Source organism: Mya arenaria, chromosome 9 (genome assembly GCF_026914265.1).
Source record: "Mya arenaria isolate MELC-2E11 chromosome 9, ASM2691426v1".
NCBI classification, from domain to species: Eukaryota; Metazoa; Mollusca; class Bivalvia; order Myida; family Myidae; genus Mya; species Mya arenaria.
This window is the reverse complement of record NC_069130.1, coordinates 25,039,802-25,060,001: the sequence shown is the minus strand read 5'-3', so window position 1 is coordinate 25,060,001 and position 20,200 is coordinate 25,039,802. Positions and strand designations below refer to the sequence as shown.

Below are 20,200 nucleotides of genomic sequence, written 5' to 3'. Positions count from 1 at the left end.
GAAACCTTAACATTATGTTCCAAAATAGAACAACAAATTTAATATGTGTATGCTTTCAGAAACATAAACATTATTTATAAAATTCAACAACATGTTTAATATGTATTTGCTTTAGGAAAAAAAATGATTATGTATCAAAAATAGATCTAGATAAAGAATTTCCTGACCTGTGTTGATCAGACCTTGTCAATTCTGCTCTCTGTAGATCTAGGTGTTCGAGCGCTTGACTTGATTTTGCAGCTCGGCTAAAAGTTGGCTCGTCATTGGCTGGTTCATCTTCAAACTTGTGGTAGTTAAACTGGCGGCTGGTTGCATAGCCAAATGGTTCTGTACAAGAGAAAGATCTTGATGTTGACTTAACTGATTCTGTGAAATAGTAACATGTTGACTTGACTGGTTTTGTGAAATAAAAACTTTTTTACCTGACTGTTTTTTTTTTAAATAAAAACATGTTGACTTGACTGGTTCTGTGAAATAGAAACATGTTGACTTGACTGGTTCTGAGAAAGTAGAAACATGTTAACTTGACTGGTTCTGTGAAAGAGAAACATGTTGACTTGAATGATTCTGTGAAATAAAAACATATTGACTGGACTGGTTCTGTGAAATAGGAACACATTAACTTGTCAGGTTCTGTGAAACAGAAAAATGTGGACATGTCTGGTTCTGTGAAATAGAAACATGTTGACTTCAATGATTCTGTGAAACAGAAACATGTTGACTTGACTGGTTCTGTGAAATAGAAACATGTTGACTTGTCTGGTTCTGTGAAACAGAAACATATTGACTTCAATGATTCTGTGAAACAGAAACATATTAACTTGACAGGTTCTGTGAAAAAGAAACATGTTAACTTGTCTGGTTCTGTAAAACAGAAATATGTTGACATGTCTGGTTCTGTAAAACAGAAACATGTTGATGTGTCTGGTTCTGTAAAACAGAAACATGTTGACTTGACTGGTTCTGTGAAAAAGAAACATGTTGACTTGACTGGTTCTGTGAAAAAGAAACATGTTGACTTGACTGGTTCTGTGAAATAGAAACAAGTTGACTTCAATGATTTTGTGCACATAAAAGCCTTACAAATGATAATCCAAACCATGAGGTCTCACTCATTCAAAATTCACAAGATTGTACTTTAATAATGTACTTTAGCAATAGCAATGTGAACAAAACCGTGCTTACTTCTTTTTTCCAAGCTGGTTTCAGGTGAGCCTGGGGGCGGGGCCTTTCCATGAAGATCTGGGGGCTCCATAGGGTTACGCAGGTACACCCTGAGGACAGAAAAAGGTTGTTCATAATCTATTGATTGAAAACCAAAGTGTGATGACGCAGACAATCATGATGGCGGACAAAATAATATGCGTCTATCATGCTTCACACCAAACACAAAAATAGGCAATGAAACTGACCTTTGGCACACTGACCTCAAAAACAATAGGGGTCAACTACTGGTCAAGCATAAACCACTGAAGTTTTATGGTCCAAGGTCAAACCATTCTTAACTGTGCTGACAAAGATTGCAAAAGACTGTTGAATGACGAGGATTTGCTGTTTTGCTACTGTGCAGATAAAGATTTCATAAGACTGTTGAGCTACTGTGCAGACAAAGATTTCATAAGACTGTTGAGCTACTGGGCAGACAAAGATTTCATAAGACTGTTGAGCTACTGGGCAGACAAAGATTTCATAAGACTGTTGAGCTACTGTGCAGACAAAGATTTCATAAGACTGTTGAGCTACTGTGCAGACAAAGATTCCATAAGACTGTTGAGCTACTGTGCAGACAAAGATTGCAAAAGACTGTTTAGCTACTGTGCAGACAAAGATTTCATAAGAATGTTGAGCTACTGTGCAGACAAAGATTTCATAAGACTGTTGAGCTTCTGCCAAAACAAAGATTTCATAAGACTGTTGAGCTACTGTGCAGACAAAGATTTCATAAGACTGTTGAGCTACTGTGCAGACAAAGATTTCATAAGACTGTTGAGCTACTTTGCAGACAAAGATTTCATAAGACTGTTGAGCTACTGTGCAGACAAAGATTGCATAAGACTGTTGAGCTTCTGGGCAGACAAAGATTTCATAAGACTGTTGAGCTACTGTGCAGACAAAGATTTCATATGACTGTTTAGCTACTGTGCAGACAAAGATTTCATAAGACTGTTGAGCTACTGTGCAGACAAAGATTTCATAAGACTGTTGAGCTTCTGCCCAGACAAAGATTTCATAAGACTGTTGAACTACTGTGCAGACAAAGATTTCATAAGACTGTTGAGCTTCTGCCCAGACAAAGATTTCATAAGACTGTTGAGCTTCTGCCCAGACAAAGATTTCATAAGACTGTTGAGCTACTGCCCAGACAGATTTCATAAGACTGTTGAGCTACTGTGCAGACAAAGATTTCATAAGACTATTGAGCTACTGCCCAGACAAAGATTTCATAAGACTGTTGAGCTACTGTGCAGACAAAGATTTCATAAGACTGTTGAGCTACTGCCCAGACAAAGATTTCATAAGACTGTTAACCATAACCATAACTTTTGACCTCAATAACAATAGGGGCAACCATTCGTCAGGGCAACCAACCCTTGTTCTCAAGTTTCTGTGCGTGCAAGAAGAAGGGCAATTACAATAACATTAACAACAACAAATTACAGCAAAATTGATCCCTACTCATCAATTTCCCCGGGGCTGCCCCATGACTTCCCTCCTGGATCTCCGTGTCCTGTGTGTATGAAGCTGTTCTTCAAGGGCTTGCTGATGTCTGTGCCCCCTAGACGACGCTGGGTGGTCACCACATGCCGGGGAAAATGGCCAACCATATGGGTTCTCTTGTTTTGTCCTTTCCACCAGTAACAGTCGGGCCTGGAAATATAGGAATATTTCAATGACAACAAGGGACAAAACTCAACAATAAGCACCAGAGTTAATTGCCTAGCTTCACACATTGTCACGATTGTGTACCAAGTTTCATTTAAATATGTTGAACTTGTTAGTCCAGATATGAAATATGGGAACATTTCTAAAATTCAAATGTCTAACCTCTACATTCCAAGTCTTACAAATATTTAACTAGATGCATTTTAAAAGCCCTTTTGGCTGTTACATATAACTAAATCCTTTTACACAAATTAAGCAAAGGTTCTGATAAATGCGCAATTTTGAATCATGTGATCATTAAGAATATGTTTATGCAATTATTTAGGCTCATTAAATTAAAAAAAAATACTTCAATCCTTAATTATCAATTGCAAACAAATACCAAGCTCATGTGTTTTTCGAGTTTGGAAATTTTTCTGCCGGAGTAAATGGACTTGCTTCACTTGCACATTATTTTAGAGTAAACATGTGTACCAAATTTAATGTAAATAACTTTCATAAATTGTTCATGCTTTTTCTTGAGTTGTGGCATACATTTAAGTTTAAGCAAAACAAGAAAACAATCTTGCTGACACCATCTCGAGCTAAATGCTTAACAATAACCTGAAATAGGGATTTTGAAAAATAGACAAGCTGTACACTATGTTATTATGTTGATTTTTAGTTGAAAAGGGGCACCACTCAATATTTATCAAAGATGGAGTTATGGGCCTTTCTGTACATGTACATAAAGTCTCTGAAAAACAATGGTTGAATCTAATATCTTGAATGATTTTAAGATATGGTCATGGTTGAAGTTTTTGCAGGTAAACAATGACCCCAGTGCTTAGATCACAATGTCTTCCAAACAGAGAAGCTACAAAGTGATTAGAATGGTTTAAATTATGATTTCAACTCTCGGCCACCTACCTTCCCTCTATAACAGTAATGTGGTCCCCCTGCTCAATGTACAGTTTTCCCTCCTCATTACAGCTCTGTAGAGACTTCACATCCAATGGGCGCACCTGTTAGATACACACGATAAAATGAAGGGAAATATTATACAAGAGGGCCATGATGGCCCTGTATCGCTCACCTGTAGCTTTGCTAAATAAAGTGAACATTCTGACCTATTATCATAAAGATCCAATGAAAAGTATGGCCCCTAGAGGCCACTCTTTTATTTGTCCCACTGACCTAGTTTTTTACCCCACATGACCCTATCAGTAGGCAATGCTTCAAACCAAATATTTAAGACCTAGTCCTTGTGGCTTCAGACAAGAAAATTTTAAAGTTTTTTCCTATATAAGCCTATGTAAAACTTGTGACACCCAGGGTGAGGCCTCTTTTCACCACAGGTGCACAAATTGAACAATCTTGGTAGCGGGCCACTAGGTTATGCCACATATAAAATGCCAATGTCTTGTTGGTTTAGACAAGAAGTTTTTTGTTCTATATAAGCCTATGCAAAACTTGTGACTCCCCCCAGGATAGGGCCTCTTCTCCCCAGGGGCATAAATTGAACACTGCGGATGACCCAATATCGAACATGACCCAGATTTTATAGAGATGATCATTCTGACCAAGTTGCATTAACATTAGGCTAAAATTGTGACCTCTATTGTGTTCACAAGGTTTTTCTACTAATTGACCTATTGACCTAGTTATTGACGGTAAATGACCCAATATCGAACTTGACCTAGATTTTATAGAGATGATCATTCTGACCAAGTTACATTTAGATTAGGCTTAAGTTGTGACCTCTATTGTGTTCACAAGGTTTTTATACTAATTGACCTAGTGACCTAGTTATTGACCGCGAATGACCCAATATCGAACTTGACCTATATTTTTCTAGATATGATCATTCTGACCAAGTTGAATTGAGTTAAGCCTAAAATTGTGACCTCTATTGTGTTCACAAGGTTTTTCTACTAATTGACCTAGTGACCTAGTTTTTGACCTGGGTTGACCCAATATGGAACTTGACCTAGCTTATGTTAAGATGATCATTCTGACCAAGTTTCATTAAGATAAGGCTAAAATTGTGACCTCTATTTTGTTCACAAGGTTTTTCTAATAATTGACCTAGTGACCTAGTTATTGACTGCGTATGACCCAATATCGAACTTGACCCAGATTTTATAGAGATGATCATTCTGACCAAGTTGCATTAAGATTAGCCTAAAATTGTGACCTCTATTGTGTTCACAAGGTTTTTGTACTAATTGACCTAGTGACCTAGTTATTGACCGCAGATGACCCAATATCGAACTTGACCTAGATTTTATAGAGATGATCATTCTGACCAAGTTGCATTGAGATTAGGCTAAAATTGTGACCTCTATTGTGTTCACAAGGTTTTTGTACTAATTGACCTAGTGACCTAGTTATTGACCGTGAATGACCCAATATCAAACTTGACCTACATTTTATAGCGATGATCATTCTGACCAAGTTGCAATGAGATTAGGCTAAAATTGTGACCTCTATTGTGTTCACAAGGTTTTTCTACTAATTGACCTAGTGACCTAGTTATTGACCGCGGATGACCCAATATCGAACTTGACCTAAATTTTATAGAGATGATCATTCTGACCAAGTTGCATTGAGATTAGGCTCTAATGTGTTCACAAGGTATTTCTACTAATTGACCTACTGACCTAGTTTTTGACCCCAGATGACCCAATATCGAACTTGACCTAGATTTTATAGAGATGATCATTCTGACCAAGTTTCATAAAGATTAGGTCAAAATTGTGACCTCTGTTGTGTTCACAAGGTTTTTCTAATAATTGACCTAGTGACCTAGTTATTGACTGCGGATGACCCAATATCGAACTTGACCTAGATTTTATAGAGATGATTATTCTGACCAACTTGCATTGAGATTAGGCTAAAATTGTGACCTCTATTGTGTTCACAAGGTTTTTGTACTAATTGACCTAGTGACCTAGTTGTTGACCGCGGATGACCCAATATCGAACTTGACCTACATTTTATAGAGATGATCATTCTGACCAAGTTGCATTGAGATTAGGCTAAAATTGTGACCTCTATTGTGTTCACAAGGTTTTTCTACTAATTGACCTAGTGACCTAGTTTTTGACCTGGGTTGACCCAATATGGAACTTGACCTAGCTTATGTTAAGATGATCATTCTGACCAAGTTTCATTAAGATAAGGCTAAAATTGTGACCTCTATTTTGTTCACAAGGTTTTTCTAATAATTGACCTAGTGACCTAGTTATTGACTGCGTATGACCCAATATCGAACTTGACCCAGATTTTATAGAGATGATCATTCTGACCAAGTTGCATTAAGATTAGCCTAAAATTGTGACCTCTATTGTGTTCACAAGGTTTTTGTACTAATTGACCTAGTGACCTAGTTATTGACCGCGGATGACCCAATATCGAACTTGACCTAGATTTTATAGAGATGATCATTCTGACCAAGTTGCATTGAGATTAGGCTAAAATTGTGACCTCTATTGTGTTCACAAGGTTTTTGTACTAATTGACCTAGTGACCTAGTTATTGACCGTGAATGACCCAATATCAAACTTGACCTACATTTTACAGCGATGATCATTCTGACCAATTTGCATTGAGATTAGGCTAAAATTGTGACCTCTATTGTGTTCACAAGGTTTTTCTACTAATTGACCTAGTGACCTAGTTATTGACCGCGGATGACCCAATATCGAACTTGACCTAGATTTTATAGAGATGATCATTCTGACCAAGTTGCATTGAGATTAGGCTAAAATTGTGACCTCTAATGTGTTCACAAGGTATTTCTACTAATTGACCTACTGACCTAGTTTTTGACCCCAGATGACCCAATATCGAACTTGACCTAGATTTCATAGAGATGATCAGTCTGACCAAGTTTCATAAAGATTAGGTCAAAATTGTGACCTCTGTTGTGTTCACAAGGTTTTTCTAATAATTGACCTAGTGACCTAGTTATTGACTGCGGATGACCCAATATCGAACTTGACCTAGATTTTATAGAGATGATTATTCTGACCAAGTGGCATTGAGATTAGGCTAAAATTGTGACCTCTATTGTGTTCACAAGGTTTTTGTACTAATTGACCTAGTGACCTAGTTGTTGACCGCGGATGACCCAATATCGAACTTGACCTACATTTTATAGAGATGATCATTCTGACCAAGTTGCATTGAGATTAGGCTAAAATTGTGACCTCTATTGTGTTCACAAGGTTTTTCTACTAATTGACCTAGTGACCTTATTATTGACCGCGGATGACCCAATATCGAACTTGACCTAGATTTTATAGAGATGACCATTCTGACCAAGTTGCATTGAGATTAGGCTAAAATTGTGACCTCTATTGTGTTCACAAGGTTTTTCTACTAATTGACCTAGTGACCTAGTTTTTGACCCCAGATGACCCAATATCGAACTTGACCTAGATTTTATAGAGATGATCAGTCTGACCAAGTTTCATAAAGATTAGGTCAAAATTGTGACCTCTATTGTGTTCACAAGCAATTGTGAACGGACGGACGGACGGACGGACGGACGGACGGACGGACGGACGGACGACGAAGAGTGATCACAAAAGCTCACCTTGTCACTACGTGACAGGTGAGCTAAAAACCTTGACCTTGACAAATAGATTTGGAGAACAAATTCAAACACAAGTTGTCTGCGATGTGTTGTTTTCAGTTGAACAAGGGGAACAACCGGATATGAATAAAAGTGTATCAAGTTTCATTGCTTAATCCTGGGCAACATGTGTACCAAGTTTCATTGTAGTGCCAACATGTGCCAAGTTTCATTGTAATGCCTTCAGCAACATGTGTTCCAAGTTTCATTGTAGTGTCTTCAGCAACATGTGTTCCCAGTTTCATTGTATTATCGTCAGCAACATGTGTTTCAAGATTCATTGTTTTTTCTTTGGATCATTGTATTGTCTTGGGCAATATGTGTACTTAGTTTCATTTTATTGTCTTCTTCAACAAGTGTACTAAGTTTCATTGTATTGTCTTCTTTAACATGTGTACTAAGTTTCATTGTATTGTCTTCTTTAACATGTGTACTAAGTTTCATTGTATTGTCATCTTCAACGTGTGTACCAAGTTTAATTGTATTGGGCAATAAGTGTACTTAGTTTCATAGTATTGTCTTCAGCAACATGTGTTCCAAGTTTCATTTTAATATCTTTTTTTTAAGAGCTTAGTTATGACAATAGATTAAACAGACAGGCTTAAACTAAAAATATCATGATGTAAAACTTCCCGATACTGTAAATGAATTGACGGCAACTAATATCATGACATGCTTTTATCAGAAAACATTTGAGTATGGCATAATGTTAAAAACGACAAAAATAAAACTATGGAACCTTGTTTTGCTTGTTATAATTCTAAATAAAGAGAGTCCTCACAAATGTTTCAAAGGCAAATCTCAAATATACAAAAACAATTTCAACAATCGTATACCATTTATAATTTAAGAAGTTTAATGGTCCATTCTATCAAATACACATTTTTCCAATTTAAGTTAATGTAAATGGAGAATTTTTGAACACAAAAGAAATCTTTTCAGAAGATAACTTCCAGTATACTCGCACAAAGCCAAACAAAATATTTACTGGTAATATGGAAAATAATGATATCTGATGACTGAAACATTGCTGATACTACGGCATTCACATAGCCTTGCAAAACTTATTATTGGTTTATATTTGAATAATTAACTACTGGGCTTGTCCCTGTAGTTCTGACTGTATTATTGACATTAAACGATGTACCGTAAATGACTGGGTTTAAGACGATAGGGGGTATTAGACGCAGGGAAAAAAATCTGTGAAAAGTCCAAGAATATTTTTTTTAATCTATGTTTTTGGTCAAAAGACGCATAGAAAAGATGTCAAATCGTCTGGCATTTTCGGCCACCATGTTTGTTGACAGTGAAAAAAAAATTCGTGAAAATGGCGACGGTTATCTTTAAAACCATACAATGATAAACTGTCGAAAATGAAGTTAAGTTATGCAAAAACCTTATATTGTACGGGTTTGTTCTCAAAATGTCAACACCTACAGAAAAGAATAAAGAATGTGACAAAGTGCGAAAAAACAAGACCATTATTGCAACAGTTTGTAGAATTGGTATGTTAAACCGGTTAAAGGCAGTCAAGTTTTTCACACCTTCTCGTACAACTGACAAAAAATATTTTGACAGTGCCCAACTTTGCTTTTTTATATGCAAGTTTAATTATTGTTCAATTCAATTTATTATTCAAAATAATATTGAATAACTTAAATCGAAAATATTTTTGTTTATATTTTAAACGTCTTACGATATACGGTATCCCGATCTTCAACCGCTGTTTTAACTCGTATATACTCGATCAATATGATGCAAGTAACATCCCTTTCTACATAAATTTAAACAAACTCTCGGCTTCAAATCGACCTCAGAAAAAAAGTTTAAACAAGAGCTGTCACAGTATGTGACGAATGCCCCCGAATGTGACATTGACCTATGAACAAGGTCAGTCCATGAAAAGTTAAAGATCAAACAAATACATATGGCAAGTTATTTTAAATTGCCTCTGAACATAAAAAAATACCACCCATACTTGACAACCTACATTCTTATGTCCTTATATTCAGCATTCCATTGTGAATAAACACTAAGTGCATCTTTCACCTTAGAAGTAGGGACATGGGTGTTGCACGTGACACGTCGTCTTGGTATGTCGAACACATGTGGCAAGTTATTTTCAAATCTGTCCAAACAAGAAAAAGTTACAGCCCGGACATAACAACCAATACTCTGTATCCTTATATGCAGCACTCCATTATGAATAAACACCTAAATGTGACCTTGACCTTAGAGGTAGGACACGGTTCTTGCATGCGACACGTCTTCTTGGTATGTTGAACACATGTGGCAAGTTCTTTTAAATTTTGTCCATACAAGGGAAAGTTACAGCCCGGACACGACAACCTATACTCTATGTCCTTATATGCAGCATTCCATTGTGAATAAACACTAAGTGTGACCTTGACCTTAGAGGTAGGGACATGGGTCTTGCACGTGACACGTCGTCTTGGTATGCCGAACACATGTGGCAAGTTATTTTAAAATCTGTCCATACAAGGGTAAGTTACAGCCCGAACACGAGTTATTGAGCCGGACACACGGACGGACGGACAGACGGACGGTGCGATTTTAATATGCCCACCTTTGTGGGCATAAAAATTGTTACTGGGTATGATAGGCAGGCATTTTTTTGCATCGAAATCTGAGGGAAAAAAGGGCGTCTAATACCCAGTCATTTACGGTACCCATGTCATTTATAGAAGATAATTGTTTGTGTCAGTGTAAGATCTTAGTATATTTCACTGAGTAGCCAACAAAAGCTGTATTTCATAAGTGGTCATGAGTGAATTATTAATTTTGGTGTTCACGATATAAAATATATAGTGATTGTATAAACTAACATCGATACAAACAATATTATTCTTTTTATATTAGCATAAAAGTATAGATTTTTACAAAAGCGCACCAAATTGAAATTGTGTCCCAGCTGGAAAAGAATGATTTGATAAATGTTTTCATGTACAGAGTCTATCTTTGTGCAACAATATGCTAGGTTTATGCAAAGATCATTCAAAAAAGAAGCACACAAATAATCATCAAGACCACAGTAAGTCAATCCAGATATATTGGTTGTTCAAACAAACATGTGTAAAATGCAATAATTCTTCATATAAACAAGACAAAGTAATTGCATAAAGCTGTTTTTACAAGAAAACATACATAACATACAATGCATCTAGGTGCATTTCACTTGCCTAAAGCTGACTTTTGTGGCAAAATGTGTAATGATACATGTACACACATGCAATATTAAAGCTGCACTCTCACAGATTGACTGTTTTGGTATTTGTTTTAATTTTTGTCTCAGAATAAGCTGATTTTTGCATCAATGCCTTTAATCCAGTCATATAAGATAAATCACAATAAACTCTCAGATCTCAATTGTCTAGAAAATAAAGCATAAGTAATGCTTTTAGCCATAAAACGTTGTTTTTTTAACAGAAATATAAAAAACATTCCCATCTGATATTTTGTAAGCAGCTTATATCATGGACATTTGCATAATCTTTTAAGGTTGGCTATTTTCAAGGCAAAAAATTAAAAAAACTTGTTAAAAGTGTCAATCTATGAGAGTGCAGCTTTAAAGGCAAGGATGTTTTTCATTTCTTTTTGAAACAATCATTAACAATAAACTCTTTAAATTAAAGGGTGAATATGACGTATAATACCCAAGTCTACCTTTAAATTTCCATCTCTCTGTTAGCACAATTGTAAAATAAATAAATTAATGGCAATTAAATTTCATGTAAATTGTATCCTTTTTAATACAATAGACAAACTATCCTGAACATTCCTTCTAAAATTTCAAACATAATTTAAAATAGTGTAAATTAAATGAATTTAAAGAATATAATTTAATTTGGTATAATGTAACCATGTAGTGAGTCTTACAACACAAACAATTTTCGCACCCCATACTTCACACAGAAACTCAATAAGTGCTTTTAGTGCTTTAAGCTTGTTCATGACCAGGACTATAAAAACATATTAATAGATTTGTCATTGTTAGCTATTAGTAATTTAGAATAAAAATGTGATTCCTACTTCACAAATAGTTCCCAATCTTTTCCATGCCTGATCAAGACAAGAGTGCTTGTTATAAAAGAGTATAATGTAACCAAGATGTGATTTTCATAACACAAATATTTTACCTCACACAGGTACTCCTTGATGTCCAGAAACGAAGGCCTTTCAGCTGGTTTTAGGGCCCAACATTTCAACATGAGCTGGTAGATCTCTGTTGGGCACAAGTCTGGAAGTGACAACCTCTCTCCCTCAGCGTCTATTTTGTGTAAAATCTGAAAGGACACAGTGAGACTGCTGTTATATACAAAGGAACAGTTTGTTTGTTATAGGCAACTGTCAAACAACAATATTTCATCATATGCTTGCTGGTTTTCATTAATATTTTATCAGTGAGATATAATTGACATCTCACTGTAGCACACAGTGAAATAACATTTTGATATCAATTGTTTTAAATTGAAATTTGGTCCAATTTGCTGTCAGAATCAAATGTCAGCACATACAGCAGGGACAAAAATCAGTGACATCATATCTGATATTCGGAGCATGCAACTTATTTTAAAACATGATTAAAATAAAAAAAATTATGTTCAATTTTGGGAATACTCAAGTGCCAGAAAAAACACTTCTGACATGTACTTTTCCAGAGCAACTTGCCCGAACTGGCCATGAGTTTTACTTGCCACAGGTGTTCAGCAAGGGAGCAACATTGCAGACTGTAATACCATTCTAAAAACTAACTTCGAGCTTTCACATCAATACCTGTGAGCCGTTATATCCGAGCCAAGGTTCCTGTCCAAACGTAAACATTTCCCATAGCGTTACTGCATACATCCAAGCATCACTGGCGTGGGAAAACTGTCGAGTCTTCAGGCTTTCTGGAGCACACCTAGTGGATAATTAAATTACATTACAAGGAATATGAATGGGAAATTGTACGCTTAAATTGACATGTAAAATGTTTATAAAATACAAATGTAACTACTGTATGCATGGGTCTCCACTTTCAATACATGTCTTTATAATCAACAGAGTGTTTTAAAAGGGACTAGACATGAAATGATAAAATTGCAAGTAAAGACGAAAATACCTCAAAAAACAGTGTGATTTTTTCCACTGCCTGTGCCTTCTAAATTTGGAATATTTAGAGTCTTTGGAATGAAATACAATCATGCCAAATAAATTGTATACTGGTTATACTGGTTATGGCTAATACGCATGTTTTGATGCTTTTTAGATTTTTGTATTAGAGCTGTGTTATTCATGAAATACATATTGTACATATCGGAAAAAATTATGGTAATTTGGAGAAAATGGACACTTTTCTGCAAAAAGGAACAGCCGTTTATTGGCAGTAAATTGCACCAAGAAAATCGCTGGGAAAAACAGATAAGCTTAAATGAAACATACCAAGCAAAAGGAACTTTCTTATGTTCTTGCATTACATAGTGGTCTTCTTGGCTGGGCAGAGCTCGCATAAGGCCAAAATCTCCAATCTTCACCTGCAATGAATGTCAAATGTAACAGTACATAGTGTTCATAGTGATGACCAGGGAGCACTTGAAGAAGACCAAAACCTCCAATCTTCACCTGCAATGAATGTCACATGTTTATTTTAATCATGCATCAATCAACAATACCCAAATGGATGTATTCGCTTGTTTTGGTAACAAGTTGGTCCCCCTTTAGTGTTTCATGATTGGGAAACATTTGACAATTTGTTGCCAGATTGGGGAACCAAACCTCCACTTTTCATGAAGCTTGTGTTATTTAGAACAGTGGTAAGTTCACACAATATTTTGGCAACCTTTTTTCAACTTTTTACAAACACACTTTTATGGACAAAGTCCACCCAGCAACTTGCACATAATCATTTGAAACAAATTTTGTAAATCCACTCCTCAAGTCATTCAACTAACTCTTTATGATGTTTTATCATTTTTGAATGCATTTAATTCACATTTCATACAAAAAAAAGATTTTGATATATGAATCTATGTGAGTTAGGCTTTTTAAAAAACAATGAAGCGAAGGTGTGAGTTTGGTTGGTAGGTGTTCGCCAAATCATTCAAGTGGGTTTTCTTCCGATTCTCCGGTTTCCCCCTTTCTTCATGATTGTTGTAAAAAAGGAACTTTTAAACTAAACTCGGATGTCCTCATTTGAGGGATGACAATATTTTTTTATCATCTTCTATTATCACATTAATCAAACAAACAGAATAATGATCCATCAATATAATTATCCTTGTAAAACTGCAGCCAGTACCTTGTCTGTTGACATTAGAAGCACATTCCTGGACGCCAAGTCACGGTGTATGAATCGTTTTGACTCCAGATAACACATGCCCTTGGCAACCTGTATCGCGTAGTCACACAGTTGACACACAAGGATTCGCTCTTGTTCCTTCCTAAGATAATCCAGAAGAGCTCCCAAGGGGGCTAACTCTGTCACCTAAAATGTATTACCGGTAAGGTATGATTTGCATAAACTATATTAGCAATTATTCTAACAAACCTATGATTAAAATTAACCTATTTTTTCCATAAACTCATGACTTGTATAAGCATAAGATATCTGCTCATGTAATGATGAAAAAGTTCTAGTTCAAAAAAGTTGGTAGAAGAATAACAAGAGCACCGCGGAGTGGGTGCCAACGCTCGTCTGAGTTATGAGGTAAGGTTAAAGTTTTTGGACGACGACGACGACGCAGACGCAGACGCAGACGACGCCGACGACGCCAAGGCTATCACAATAACTCGACTTTTTTTCTTCGAAAAACAGACGAGCTAACAAGAGATGTATGTATGTATGTATGTATGTATAAATTTATAATCATATTACAAGTTTTAATAAAATCATTGAACAGACTTAAAGGCCTAGTTTAAACTTTCTACAAATGTATTATACACAACCTAGAGTGTATTGATCTTAATCTAATTGCCTAATTGTCTTATCAGATCTTCGATCTGAATATCCTGTTGTGCAGTTTTGGAGGTTTTCTTATAGAAATGGACCCTAAATGGCCTTGAGCCAATAAACAAAAACACATAAAATTGGCCGCTACTGTGACATCAGTGCAGTTAGCAGGAGATGCACAGCAGGGGATTGTCATGCCAAACATTCCTTAAACTAGGCCTCATTTAGGTTCATTTAATTCTATGAAGGCAGAATGGTTGCCAATGCTCATCTTCCTGTGGTTAGAAGGGTGCTACAAGAACAGGACAGGGTGCAGCCACCTTCCATTACTCTTTTACTCAAAACTCTAGTTCTACATTTGATGAGGCTTTGGTATATCACAACACTGTTTTTTTGCTTGTTTTTTTCTCAATTCTTTGTTAAGAAACTATATCAAACTTGCTTGCCCATTCATTTGTTATCAATGAGACTACTGTAAGTCTGTTTGAAGCTCCAAACTTCCTTCACCTACCATCATGAGAGGGGTAGACAGAACAATCCCAAACAGTCGTATGATGTTCTCATGGTCCAAGTTGTGCATCACATTCACCTCCTTCACAAAATCTTCAAAAGCTCCGGGCATTGCAAGGGCATCCTTCCGAAGAATCTTGACCGCGACAAACTTCTGGAAACGGAAATCAAATATGAAAAGCAGAATGCATGGATTTATTATTACAATTAATTACAGTGCTCGAGCCAGGTTTGAAAAGGGCAGGGTGCTAGGCCAGAAAGGGCACTTTTGATATGCATTGAATTAGCAGGGGCACCAGCAGGGAACAAACCTGAATTCATATTGTGTATGTGATGTTACTGCTTTCAGTAATATTATATAATATTTTGTTACGAATACCTATGTTGTTATATGAACTTAAGTGTCAAAATTATGTATATTTATTATTTTCATACTTATTTCTGAAAGTTGACTTGACAATATGTCAAATATGTTTCATAATCATCAAAGGCGGCTCTGTCAAACAAAAGTGCACATGTAGATTGCAAATGTAGACAATATCATACCTTTTCCCCAGAAGGCGTTTTCCAGTCGCCTTTCCGGACAACCCCGAAGCTACCGTTTCCCAGCTTATCATAGAGGAAAAGTGATGGTTCGGGAATCAGACAGGTGAGGGTCTGGTCAAGAAGGCTCGAGGTTTGGCTACTAGGTTTCTTACTGCTGGACTTCTCTGGAACCTTTGGCAGTATCTACATAAGGCAGATAAGCTGTGTGTATAACAAGCATGTACTTAATAATGTAAAAAATCCAAGATACAATTTTCCCAGATAACCATTCTACCTTATATCCAAGATACTCTTTTTCATAAGAACCAATCCTATACCTTATCCAAGATACTTTTCCCCTTAGAACCAATCCTGTACCTAAATCCAAGATACCTTTCCCCTTAGAACCAATCCTATACCTGATCTAAGATACCTTTCCCCTTAGAACTGATCGCATACCTTATCCAAAATACCCCATTCCTAAGAACCAATCCCATACCTTATCAATGATACCCTTTCTCCTAAGAACCAATCACATGCCTTACCCAAGATACACTTTTCCCTAAGAACCATTCCCATACCTTATCCAAGATACCCTTTCTCCTCAGAACCAATCCCATTCTTTATCCAAAATATCCTTTTCCTAAGAACCATTCCCATACCTTATCCAAGATACCCTTTTTTCTAAGAGTGGCTTTTTTCCGCTTGACAGCATCCAGAAGACGCCGAATGGCTGGTTTACCCATACCGATCTTTTGAAGATCTTCCTCTTTAACATAGTCAAAGTGGGATATTCTGGAATAGAAAAGAAACATTACAAAGCATGTCATAAATGGTCAGTTGCATTACAATCAGCTGATTACAATGTATTATTTCAGGGCTGTGTAGCTTTGATTTTTTTGTGCAATATTTCTTACTACAGTCCCAACTAATCCAAATTTGAAACTGGTATCAAAGATTAAAGAGCAAATAATTGTTTCAAATTTCTCGCTGAAACTGTAAATTACTCCTTTGAATTAGTTTATACTAATCACTTTTAAATCGATTGTGATGATAGCTGATAGCTTAAAGAATCACTCTTGAGTCTGTTTCTTGGGTAGAAACCAGTACTGATGTCCATTTTGAGAGGGAAAGTAGCCCTGGTAGGGATCGAATCCAAAATCTCTTGGGTAGGAGGCTGACACCTATGCCACTCGACCACTCTCACACTTTGATTTGTATGTACCGTAATTCACCTAAGAGTTCGGCACTCTAAATATTCGGACACCCATAATTATTTTCCAAAATAATTTATTTTGTGTACCTAATTTTCGGACACCCAAAGGACATCAATCATAACTTTCACAGTTACCAAGTTTCACAGACGAAGATTATTGATTTTTATCTTTACAATGCCTGGCTAGATTACCTAACAGTATACACCACTGTGACAAGTTAATTAGTTACTACCCATCCTAAACGATTTATTGCCTGTTGAAAAGGAAGTGTGATATATTTATTGGAGGATTAAAGAAACAACAAGGGCAATCAAGGGATTAAGAAAACATAGACATGACATGTTTGTAAAATGATCTGCCAATAAACTTTCAAACTTGTACCTCACTTATAGGCTGTAAGAATCAATAATCGTACAGTTATACATTAATCCTGCATAGCAATGTCCATGCTCTCCACGAGATCCTCGTGGGTATAACTATAAGTTATGTGACGTCACACAGTGTGACTCTTTGATCTGAAGCCGATAGAATGTGTTTATTCAGTTCAATGCATGTATAAAATGGTGTTTTAATTAACTTGATGAAGGATTTACACTTTTAGGCGTAATAAATAAGTTTATGACCATTGATTACTACGGATAAATTAATAAATGTTAAATGCAAACATGAAGAAAAAAGGCAGGTTAAACAAACATGTAAATAAAATGTAAAAATGGTAATTTTCTATGTATTCGGACAGCGAAAAAAATAATTATTTTAAGGTGTCCGAACTCTTAGGTGAATTACGGTAGATTAAAACAAACTACTGCAATTTGTTGGCTACCTGGTAACCTGAAGGTCATCTCTCAATTTTGTGAAGAACTGGTCAAGCTGGACCTCAGTCAGCAGTTCATAAAGCCACTCGCTGTTCTCTCCACTGTCCATGACCTTTGACAACTGGTCACTCTTGGTTAGGACTCACTCAGTGTACTGTTTATCTTTAGCTTACATTTTCTTAGCTCAAGCTGGAAATAAAAGGGTGCTTTTAAAAAATATCATGGATGGGTCTTTGCCATTACGGTAACAATGAAAATAAACGTCAGTAGTAGCAACAGTAACATCTATTACAACAAGAGCTGTATTAACCCTCGTATGTATTTCAAAGCAGTTGGCATTAGTCTGGAGCAAAATGGAAGAGTCCAAGGTATATATATATACACATTGATTTATAAATTGCACCATGATGTATATATGACTAGCAGTGCAAAGAAAACAACTGTCACTAAGAAAATATGACCTTAGAGCTGAGAAGTGAATCACACGAGCGGATGAGTGTGTACATGTAAAGTAAACCTGGGCGAAAAAGTTCACCTGGTGTGGGGGCCCTACTCATGACCGCCAGAACACTAGCACAGTGCTCTAACCAAATGTGCTAATAGAGGGGCTGGTTCTTACCATTACACACTGCAGTACAGTCCTCTCCCGATTAACATTTTAGGCCACCAGATGCACTTCTACTATCGCACCATTAATCTAAACCTGGGAGAAGGTCACCCCAATGTGGATGCCTACCAACAACTGCTGGAAATTAGCATGGCACTCTCTGACCAATTGAGCTAACCAGGCGACTGGTTCTTTTAACTTTCACTTCTTACCCACACTACACATTTAACCATAACAAATTCAAATTGCTTGTTCACGTAGTCTTTAATCAACAATATTAATGGATTATTAGCTTACCACTTGTGGTCTTTCAAACTATAAAAACTGGCTAGATTCCATCTTTCACGTTATTGACGTTTTGACGGGTTCTTAAATTTGGATAAATGTTCACCTGTATCGCTTTCAGGTAAAAAAATGAGATAGTTTGTTGACGAATTACCATTGAATTCACTGATTTATTTTATCAAATGTGTGGATACATTGTTTAAGACTTAGACCCCTATCTTATATCAAGTACACGTGAGAAAAATGAAAAATACTCTTGATTTTTTTTCTCTACTCCCTCCGGAAGTTAAATATTCTTACTTTTTGTTTATTATTTAGTTTCGAATTATTGATTTTCACCTCAGGAGCAAATTACACAATTCATAATCTTGAAAATATTCAATAAATTAGAACTGATACGGATTTAACAATTAAATGTTGCAAAATATTTAATGCGAAACTTTTTCCTGAAGGCAGATAGGTCAAAACGTCACTTGTTGAAACGGGATATATAAAAAGACTGGTAACCTCATTCTCTTTCCTCAGTCCGCCCGGTTAGCTCAGTTGGTAGAGCGTTGTACTGTTAATCGGACAACCAGGGTTCGATTCCCGGGCGGACCAGGTCACTTCTGTTGTGATTGGTAATGAAATCCTTTCTACGACCATTCGCACTGTACCACTACCCCTGGCATGTACAGAAGTTGTCAGTTCCTTGCAGAAGTGAAGGCACCTAGTACTGGTTAACCGCCCAGGATAGGTGTGCGGTGGTTGAACTGTCATTCTGGGACCCTTAAATGTGCTCACGCCGGGACCCGGAGTATAAACTACTAACACCACCATTCTCTTTCCTCACTTAAGCAGACTATAAGACCATTAGGAACACCGCGGCAAAATTCCATCGAAAACAACCTCGGATGTATATGGACGGTTTACAATGTCAGAAATCTTTACACTGAACTATGCTGCAAGTAGATCGCGTAGTAATTTCAGTTTAGCAGTTACACTTATTGACTTTACTCTTGGGAATCTTAAATATTTATGCGATAAAACACTTCACTGACCCTCAATTTAAACTTCGTGATACAAAATACACGTTAAACACTACAATTAATTAATATTATTATATTTTTTTAAGAACTTCCTCTACTGATGTACAGCATACATCCTAGGTTGTTTTCGATGGAAAATTGCCGAAATGTTCCGAATGACTTTAAGACAAACTACAGCAAAGCATAAATAACGCGGTAGAGAACGCGGTGCAACATTTACAAATGGGAAATATATCCTAGCAAAACAACATGTATGCTTTTGATTTATTCGTAAAAAATCTGCTCAATCTTCTTTTAACCATTTATCAACCAATTCCTACAAATGCTACAGCACAAACGCTCTTTGGAGTATTATGTTTATAATTAAATTCCAGTTTTCGATAGAAACATTTTCTGATCTGACACATGAAATTTAAAATAAATATCTTTACAAATATTACTGTAAAGCGATTTTGTTTGCATCAAATTTCCCCAATTTCCCTTTATGTCGTTACGCTATTCGTACACAGTCGCGCATGCTAATGAAATGAAGCGAACGTCACACTATGATTTTAATGAGATGGATGAGCACCATATAGTGGTCTTGGACATTTTAAGGGTGTTGGTTTTGACATGGCTTTCATTAAAGTTTGGCGTCCTGTATTCAAATGGGAGGAAAAGACATGAAGGTGTCGTTGTTGTCTTTGTGTTGTTAAAAATCTATATTGGAAAGACCACAACTGATGTTGTAAAATCAGCATGTGGTCCCATTCGGAACTCC

At 36.4% G+C, this 20,200-nt stretch overlaps 1 protein-coding gene across 3 annotated transcripts in view; it reads right to left on the bottom strand.

The window, feature by feature from the left end:
* The window catches only part of LOC128246941 (activated CDC42 kinase 1-like), a 28,663-nt gene extending 9,980 nt beyond the window's left edge, over positions 1 to 18,683 (bottom strand). Inside the window, exons 1-14 of one of the 3 annotated variants that reach the window (XM_052965506.1) lie at positions 18,425 to 18,683; positions 17,529 to 17,709; positions 16,151 to 16,283; positions 15,510 to 15,692; positions 14,965 to 15,117; positions 13,803 to 13,988; positions 12,947 to 13,038; positions 12,299 to 12,425; positions 11,662 to 11,808; positions 11,189 to 11,206; positions 3,793 to 3,887; positions 2,677 to 2,868; positions 1,186 to 1,274; positions 168 to 327 (exon numbers count right to left, since the gene is read on the bottom strand). In XM_052965506.1, the coding sequence (XP_052821466.1) occupies positions 168 to 327; positions 1,186 to 1,274; positions 2,677 to 2,868; positions 3,793 to 3,887; positions 11,189 to 11,206; positions 11,662 to 11,808; positions 12,299 to 12,425; positions 12,947 to 13,038; positions 13,803 to 13,988; positions 14,965 to 15,117; positions 15,510 to 15,692; positions 16,151 to 16,283; positions 17,529 to 17,629 (1,676 nt within the window). In that variant the 5' untranslated portion in view covers positions 17,630 to 17,709; positions 18,425 to 18,683. The remainder of the gene's footprint in view (positions 1 to 167; positions 328 to 1,185; positions 1,275 to 2,676; positions 2,869 to 3,792; positions 3,888 to 11,188; positions 11,207 to 11,661; positions 11,809 to 12,298; positions 12,426 to 12,946; positions 13,039 to 13,802; positions 13,989 to 14,964; positions 15,118 to 15,509; positions 15,693 to 16,150; positions 16,284 to 17,528; positions 17,710 to 18,424) is intronic. The other 2 variants (XM_052965507.1, XM_052965508.1) reach the window with 2 other exon arrangements.
* Between the last annotated feature and the right edge of the window lie 1,517 nt (positions 18,684 to 20,200).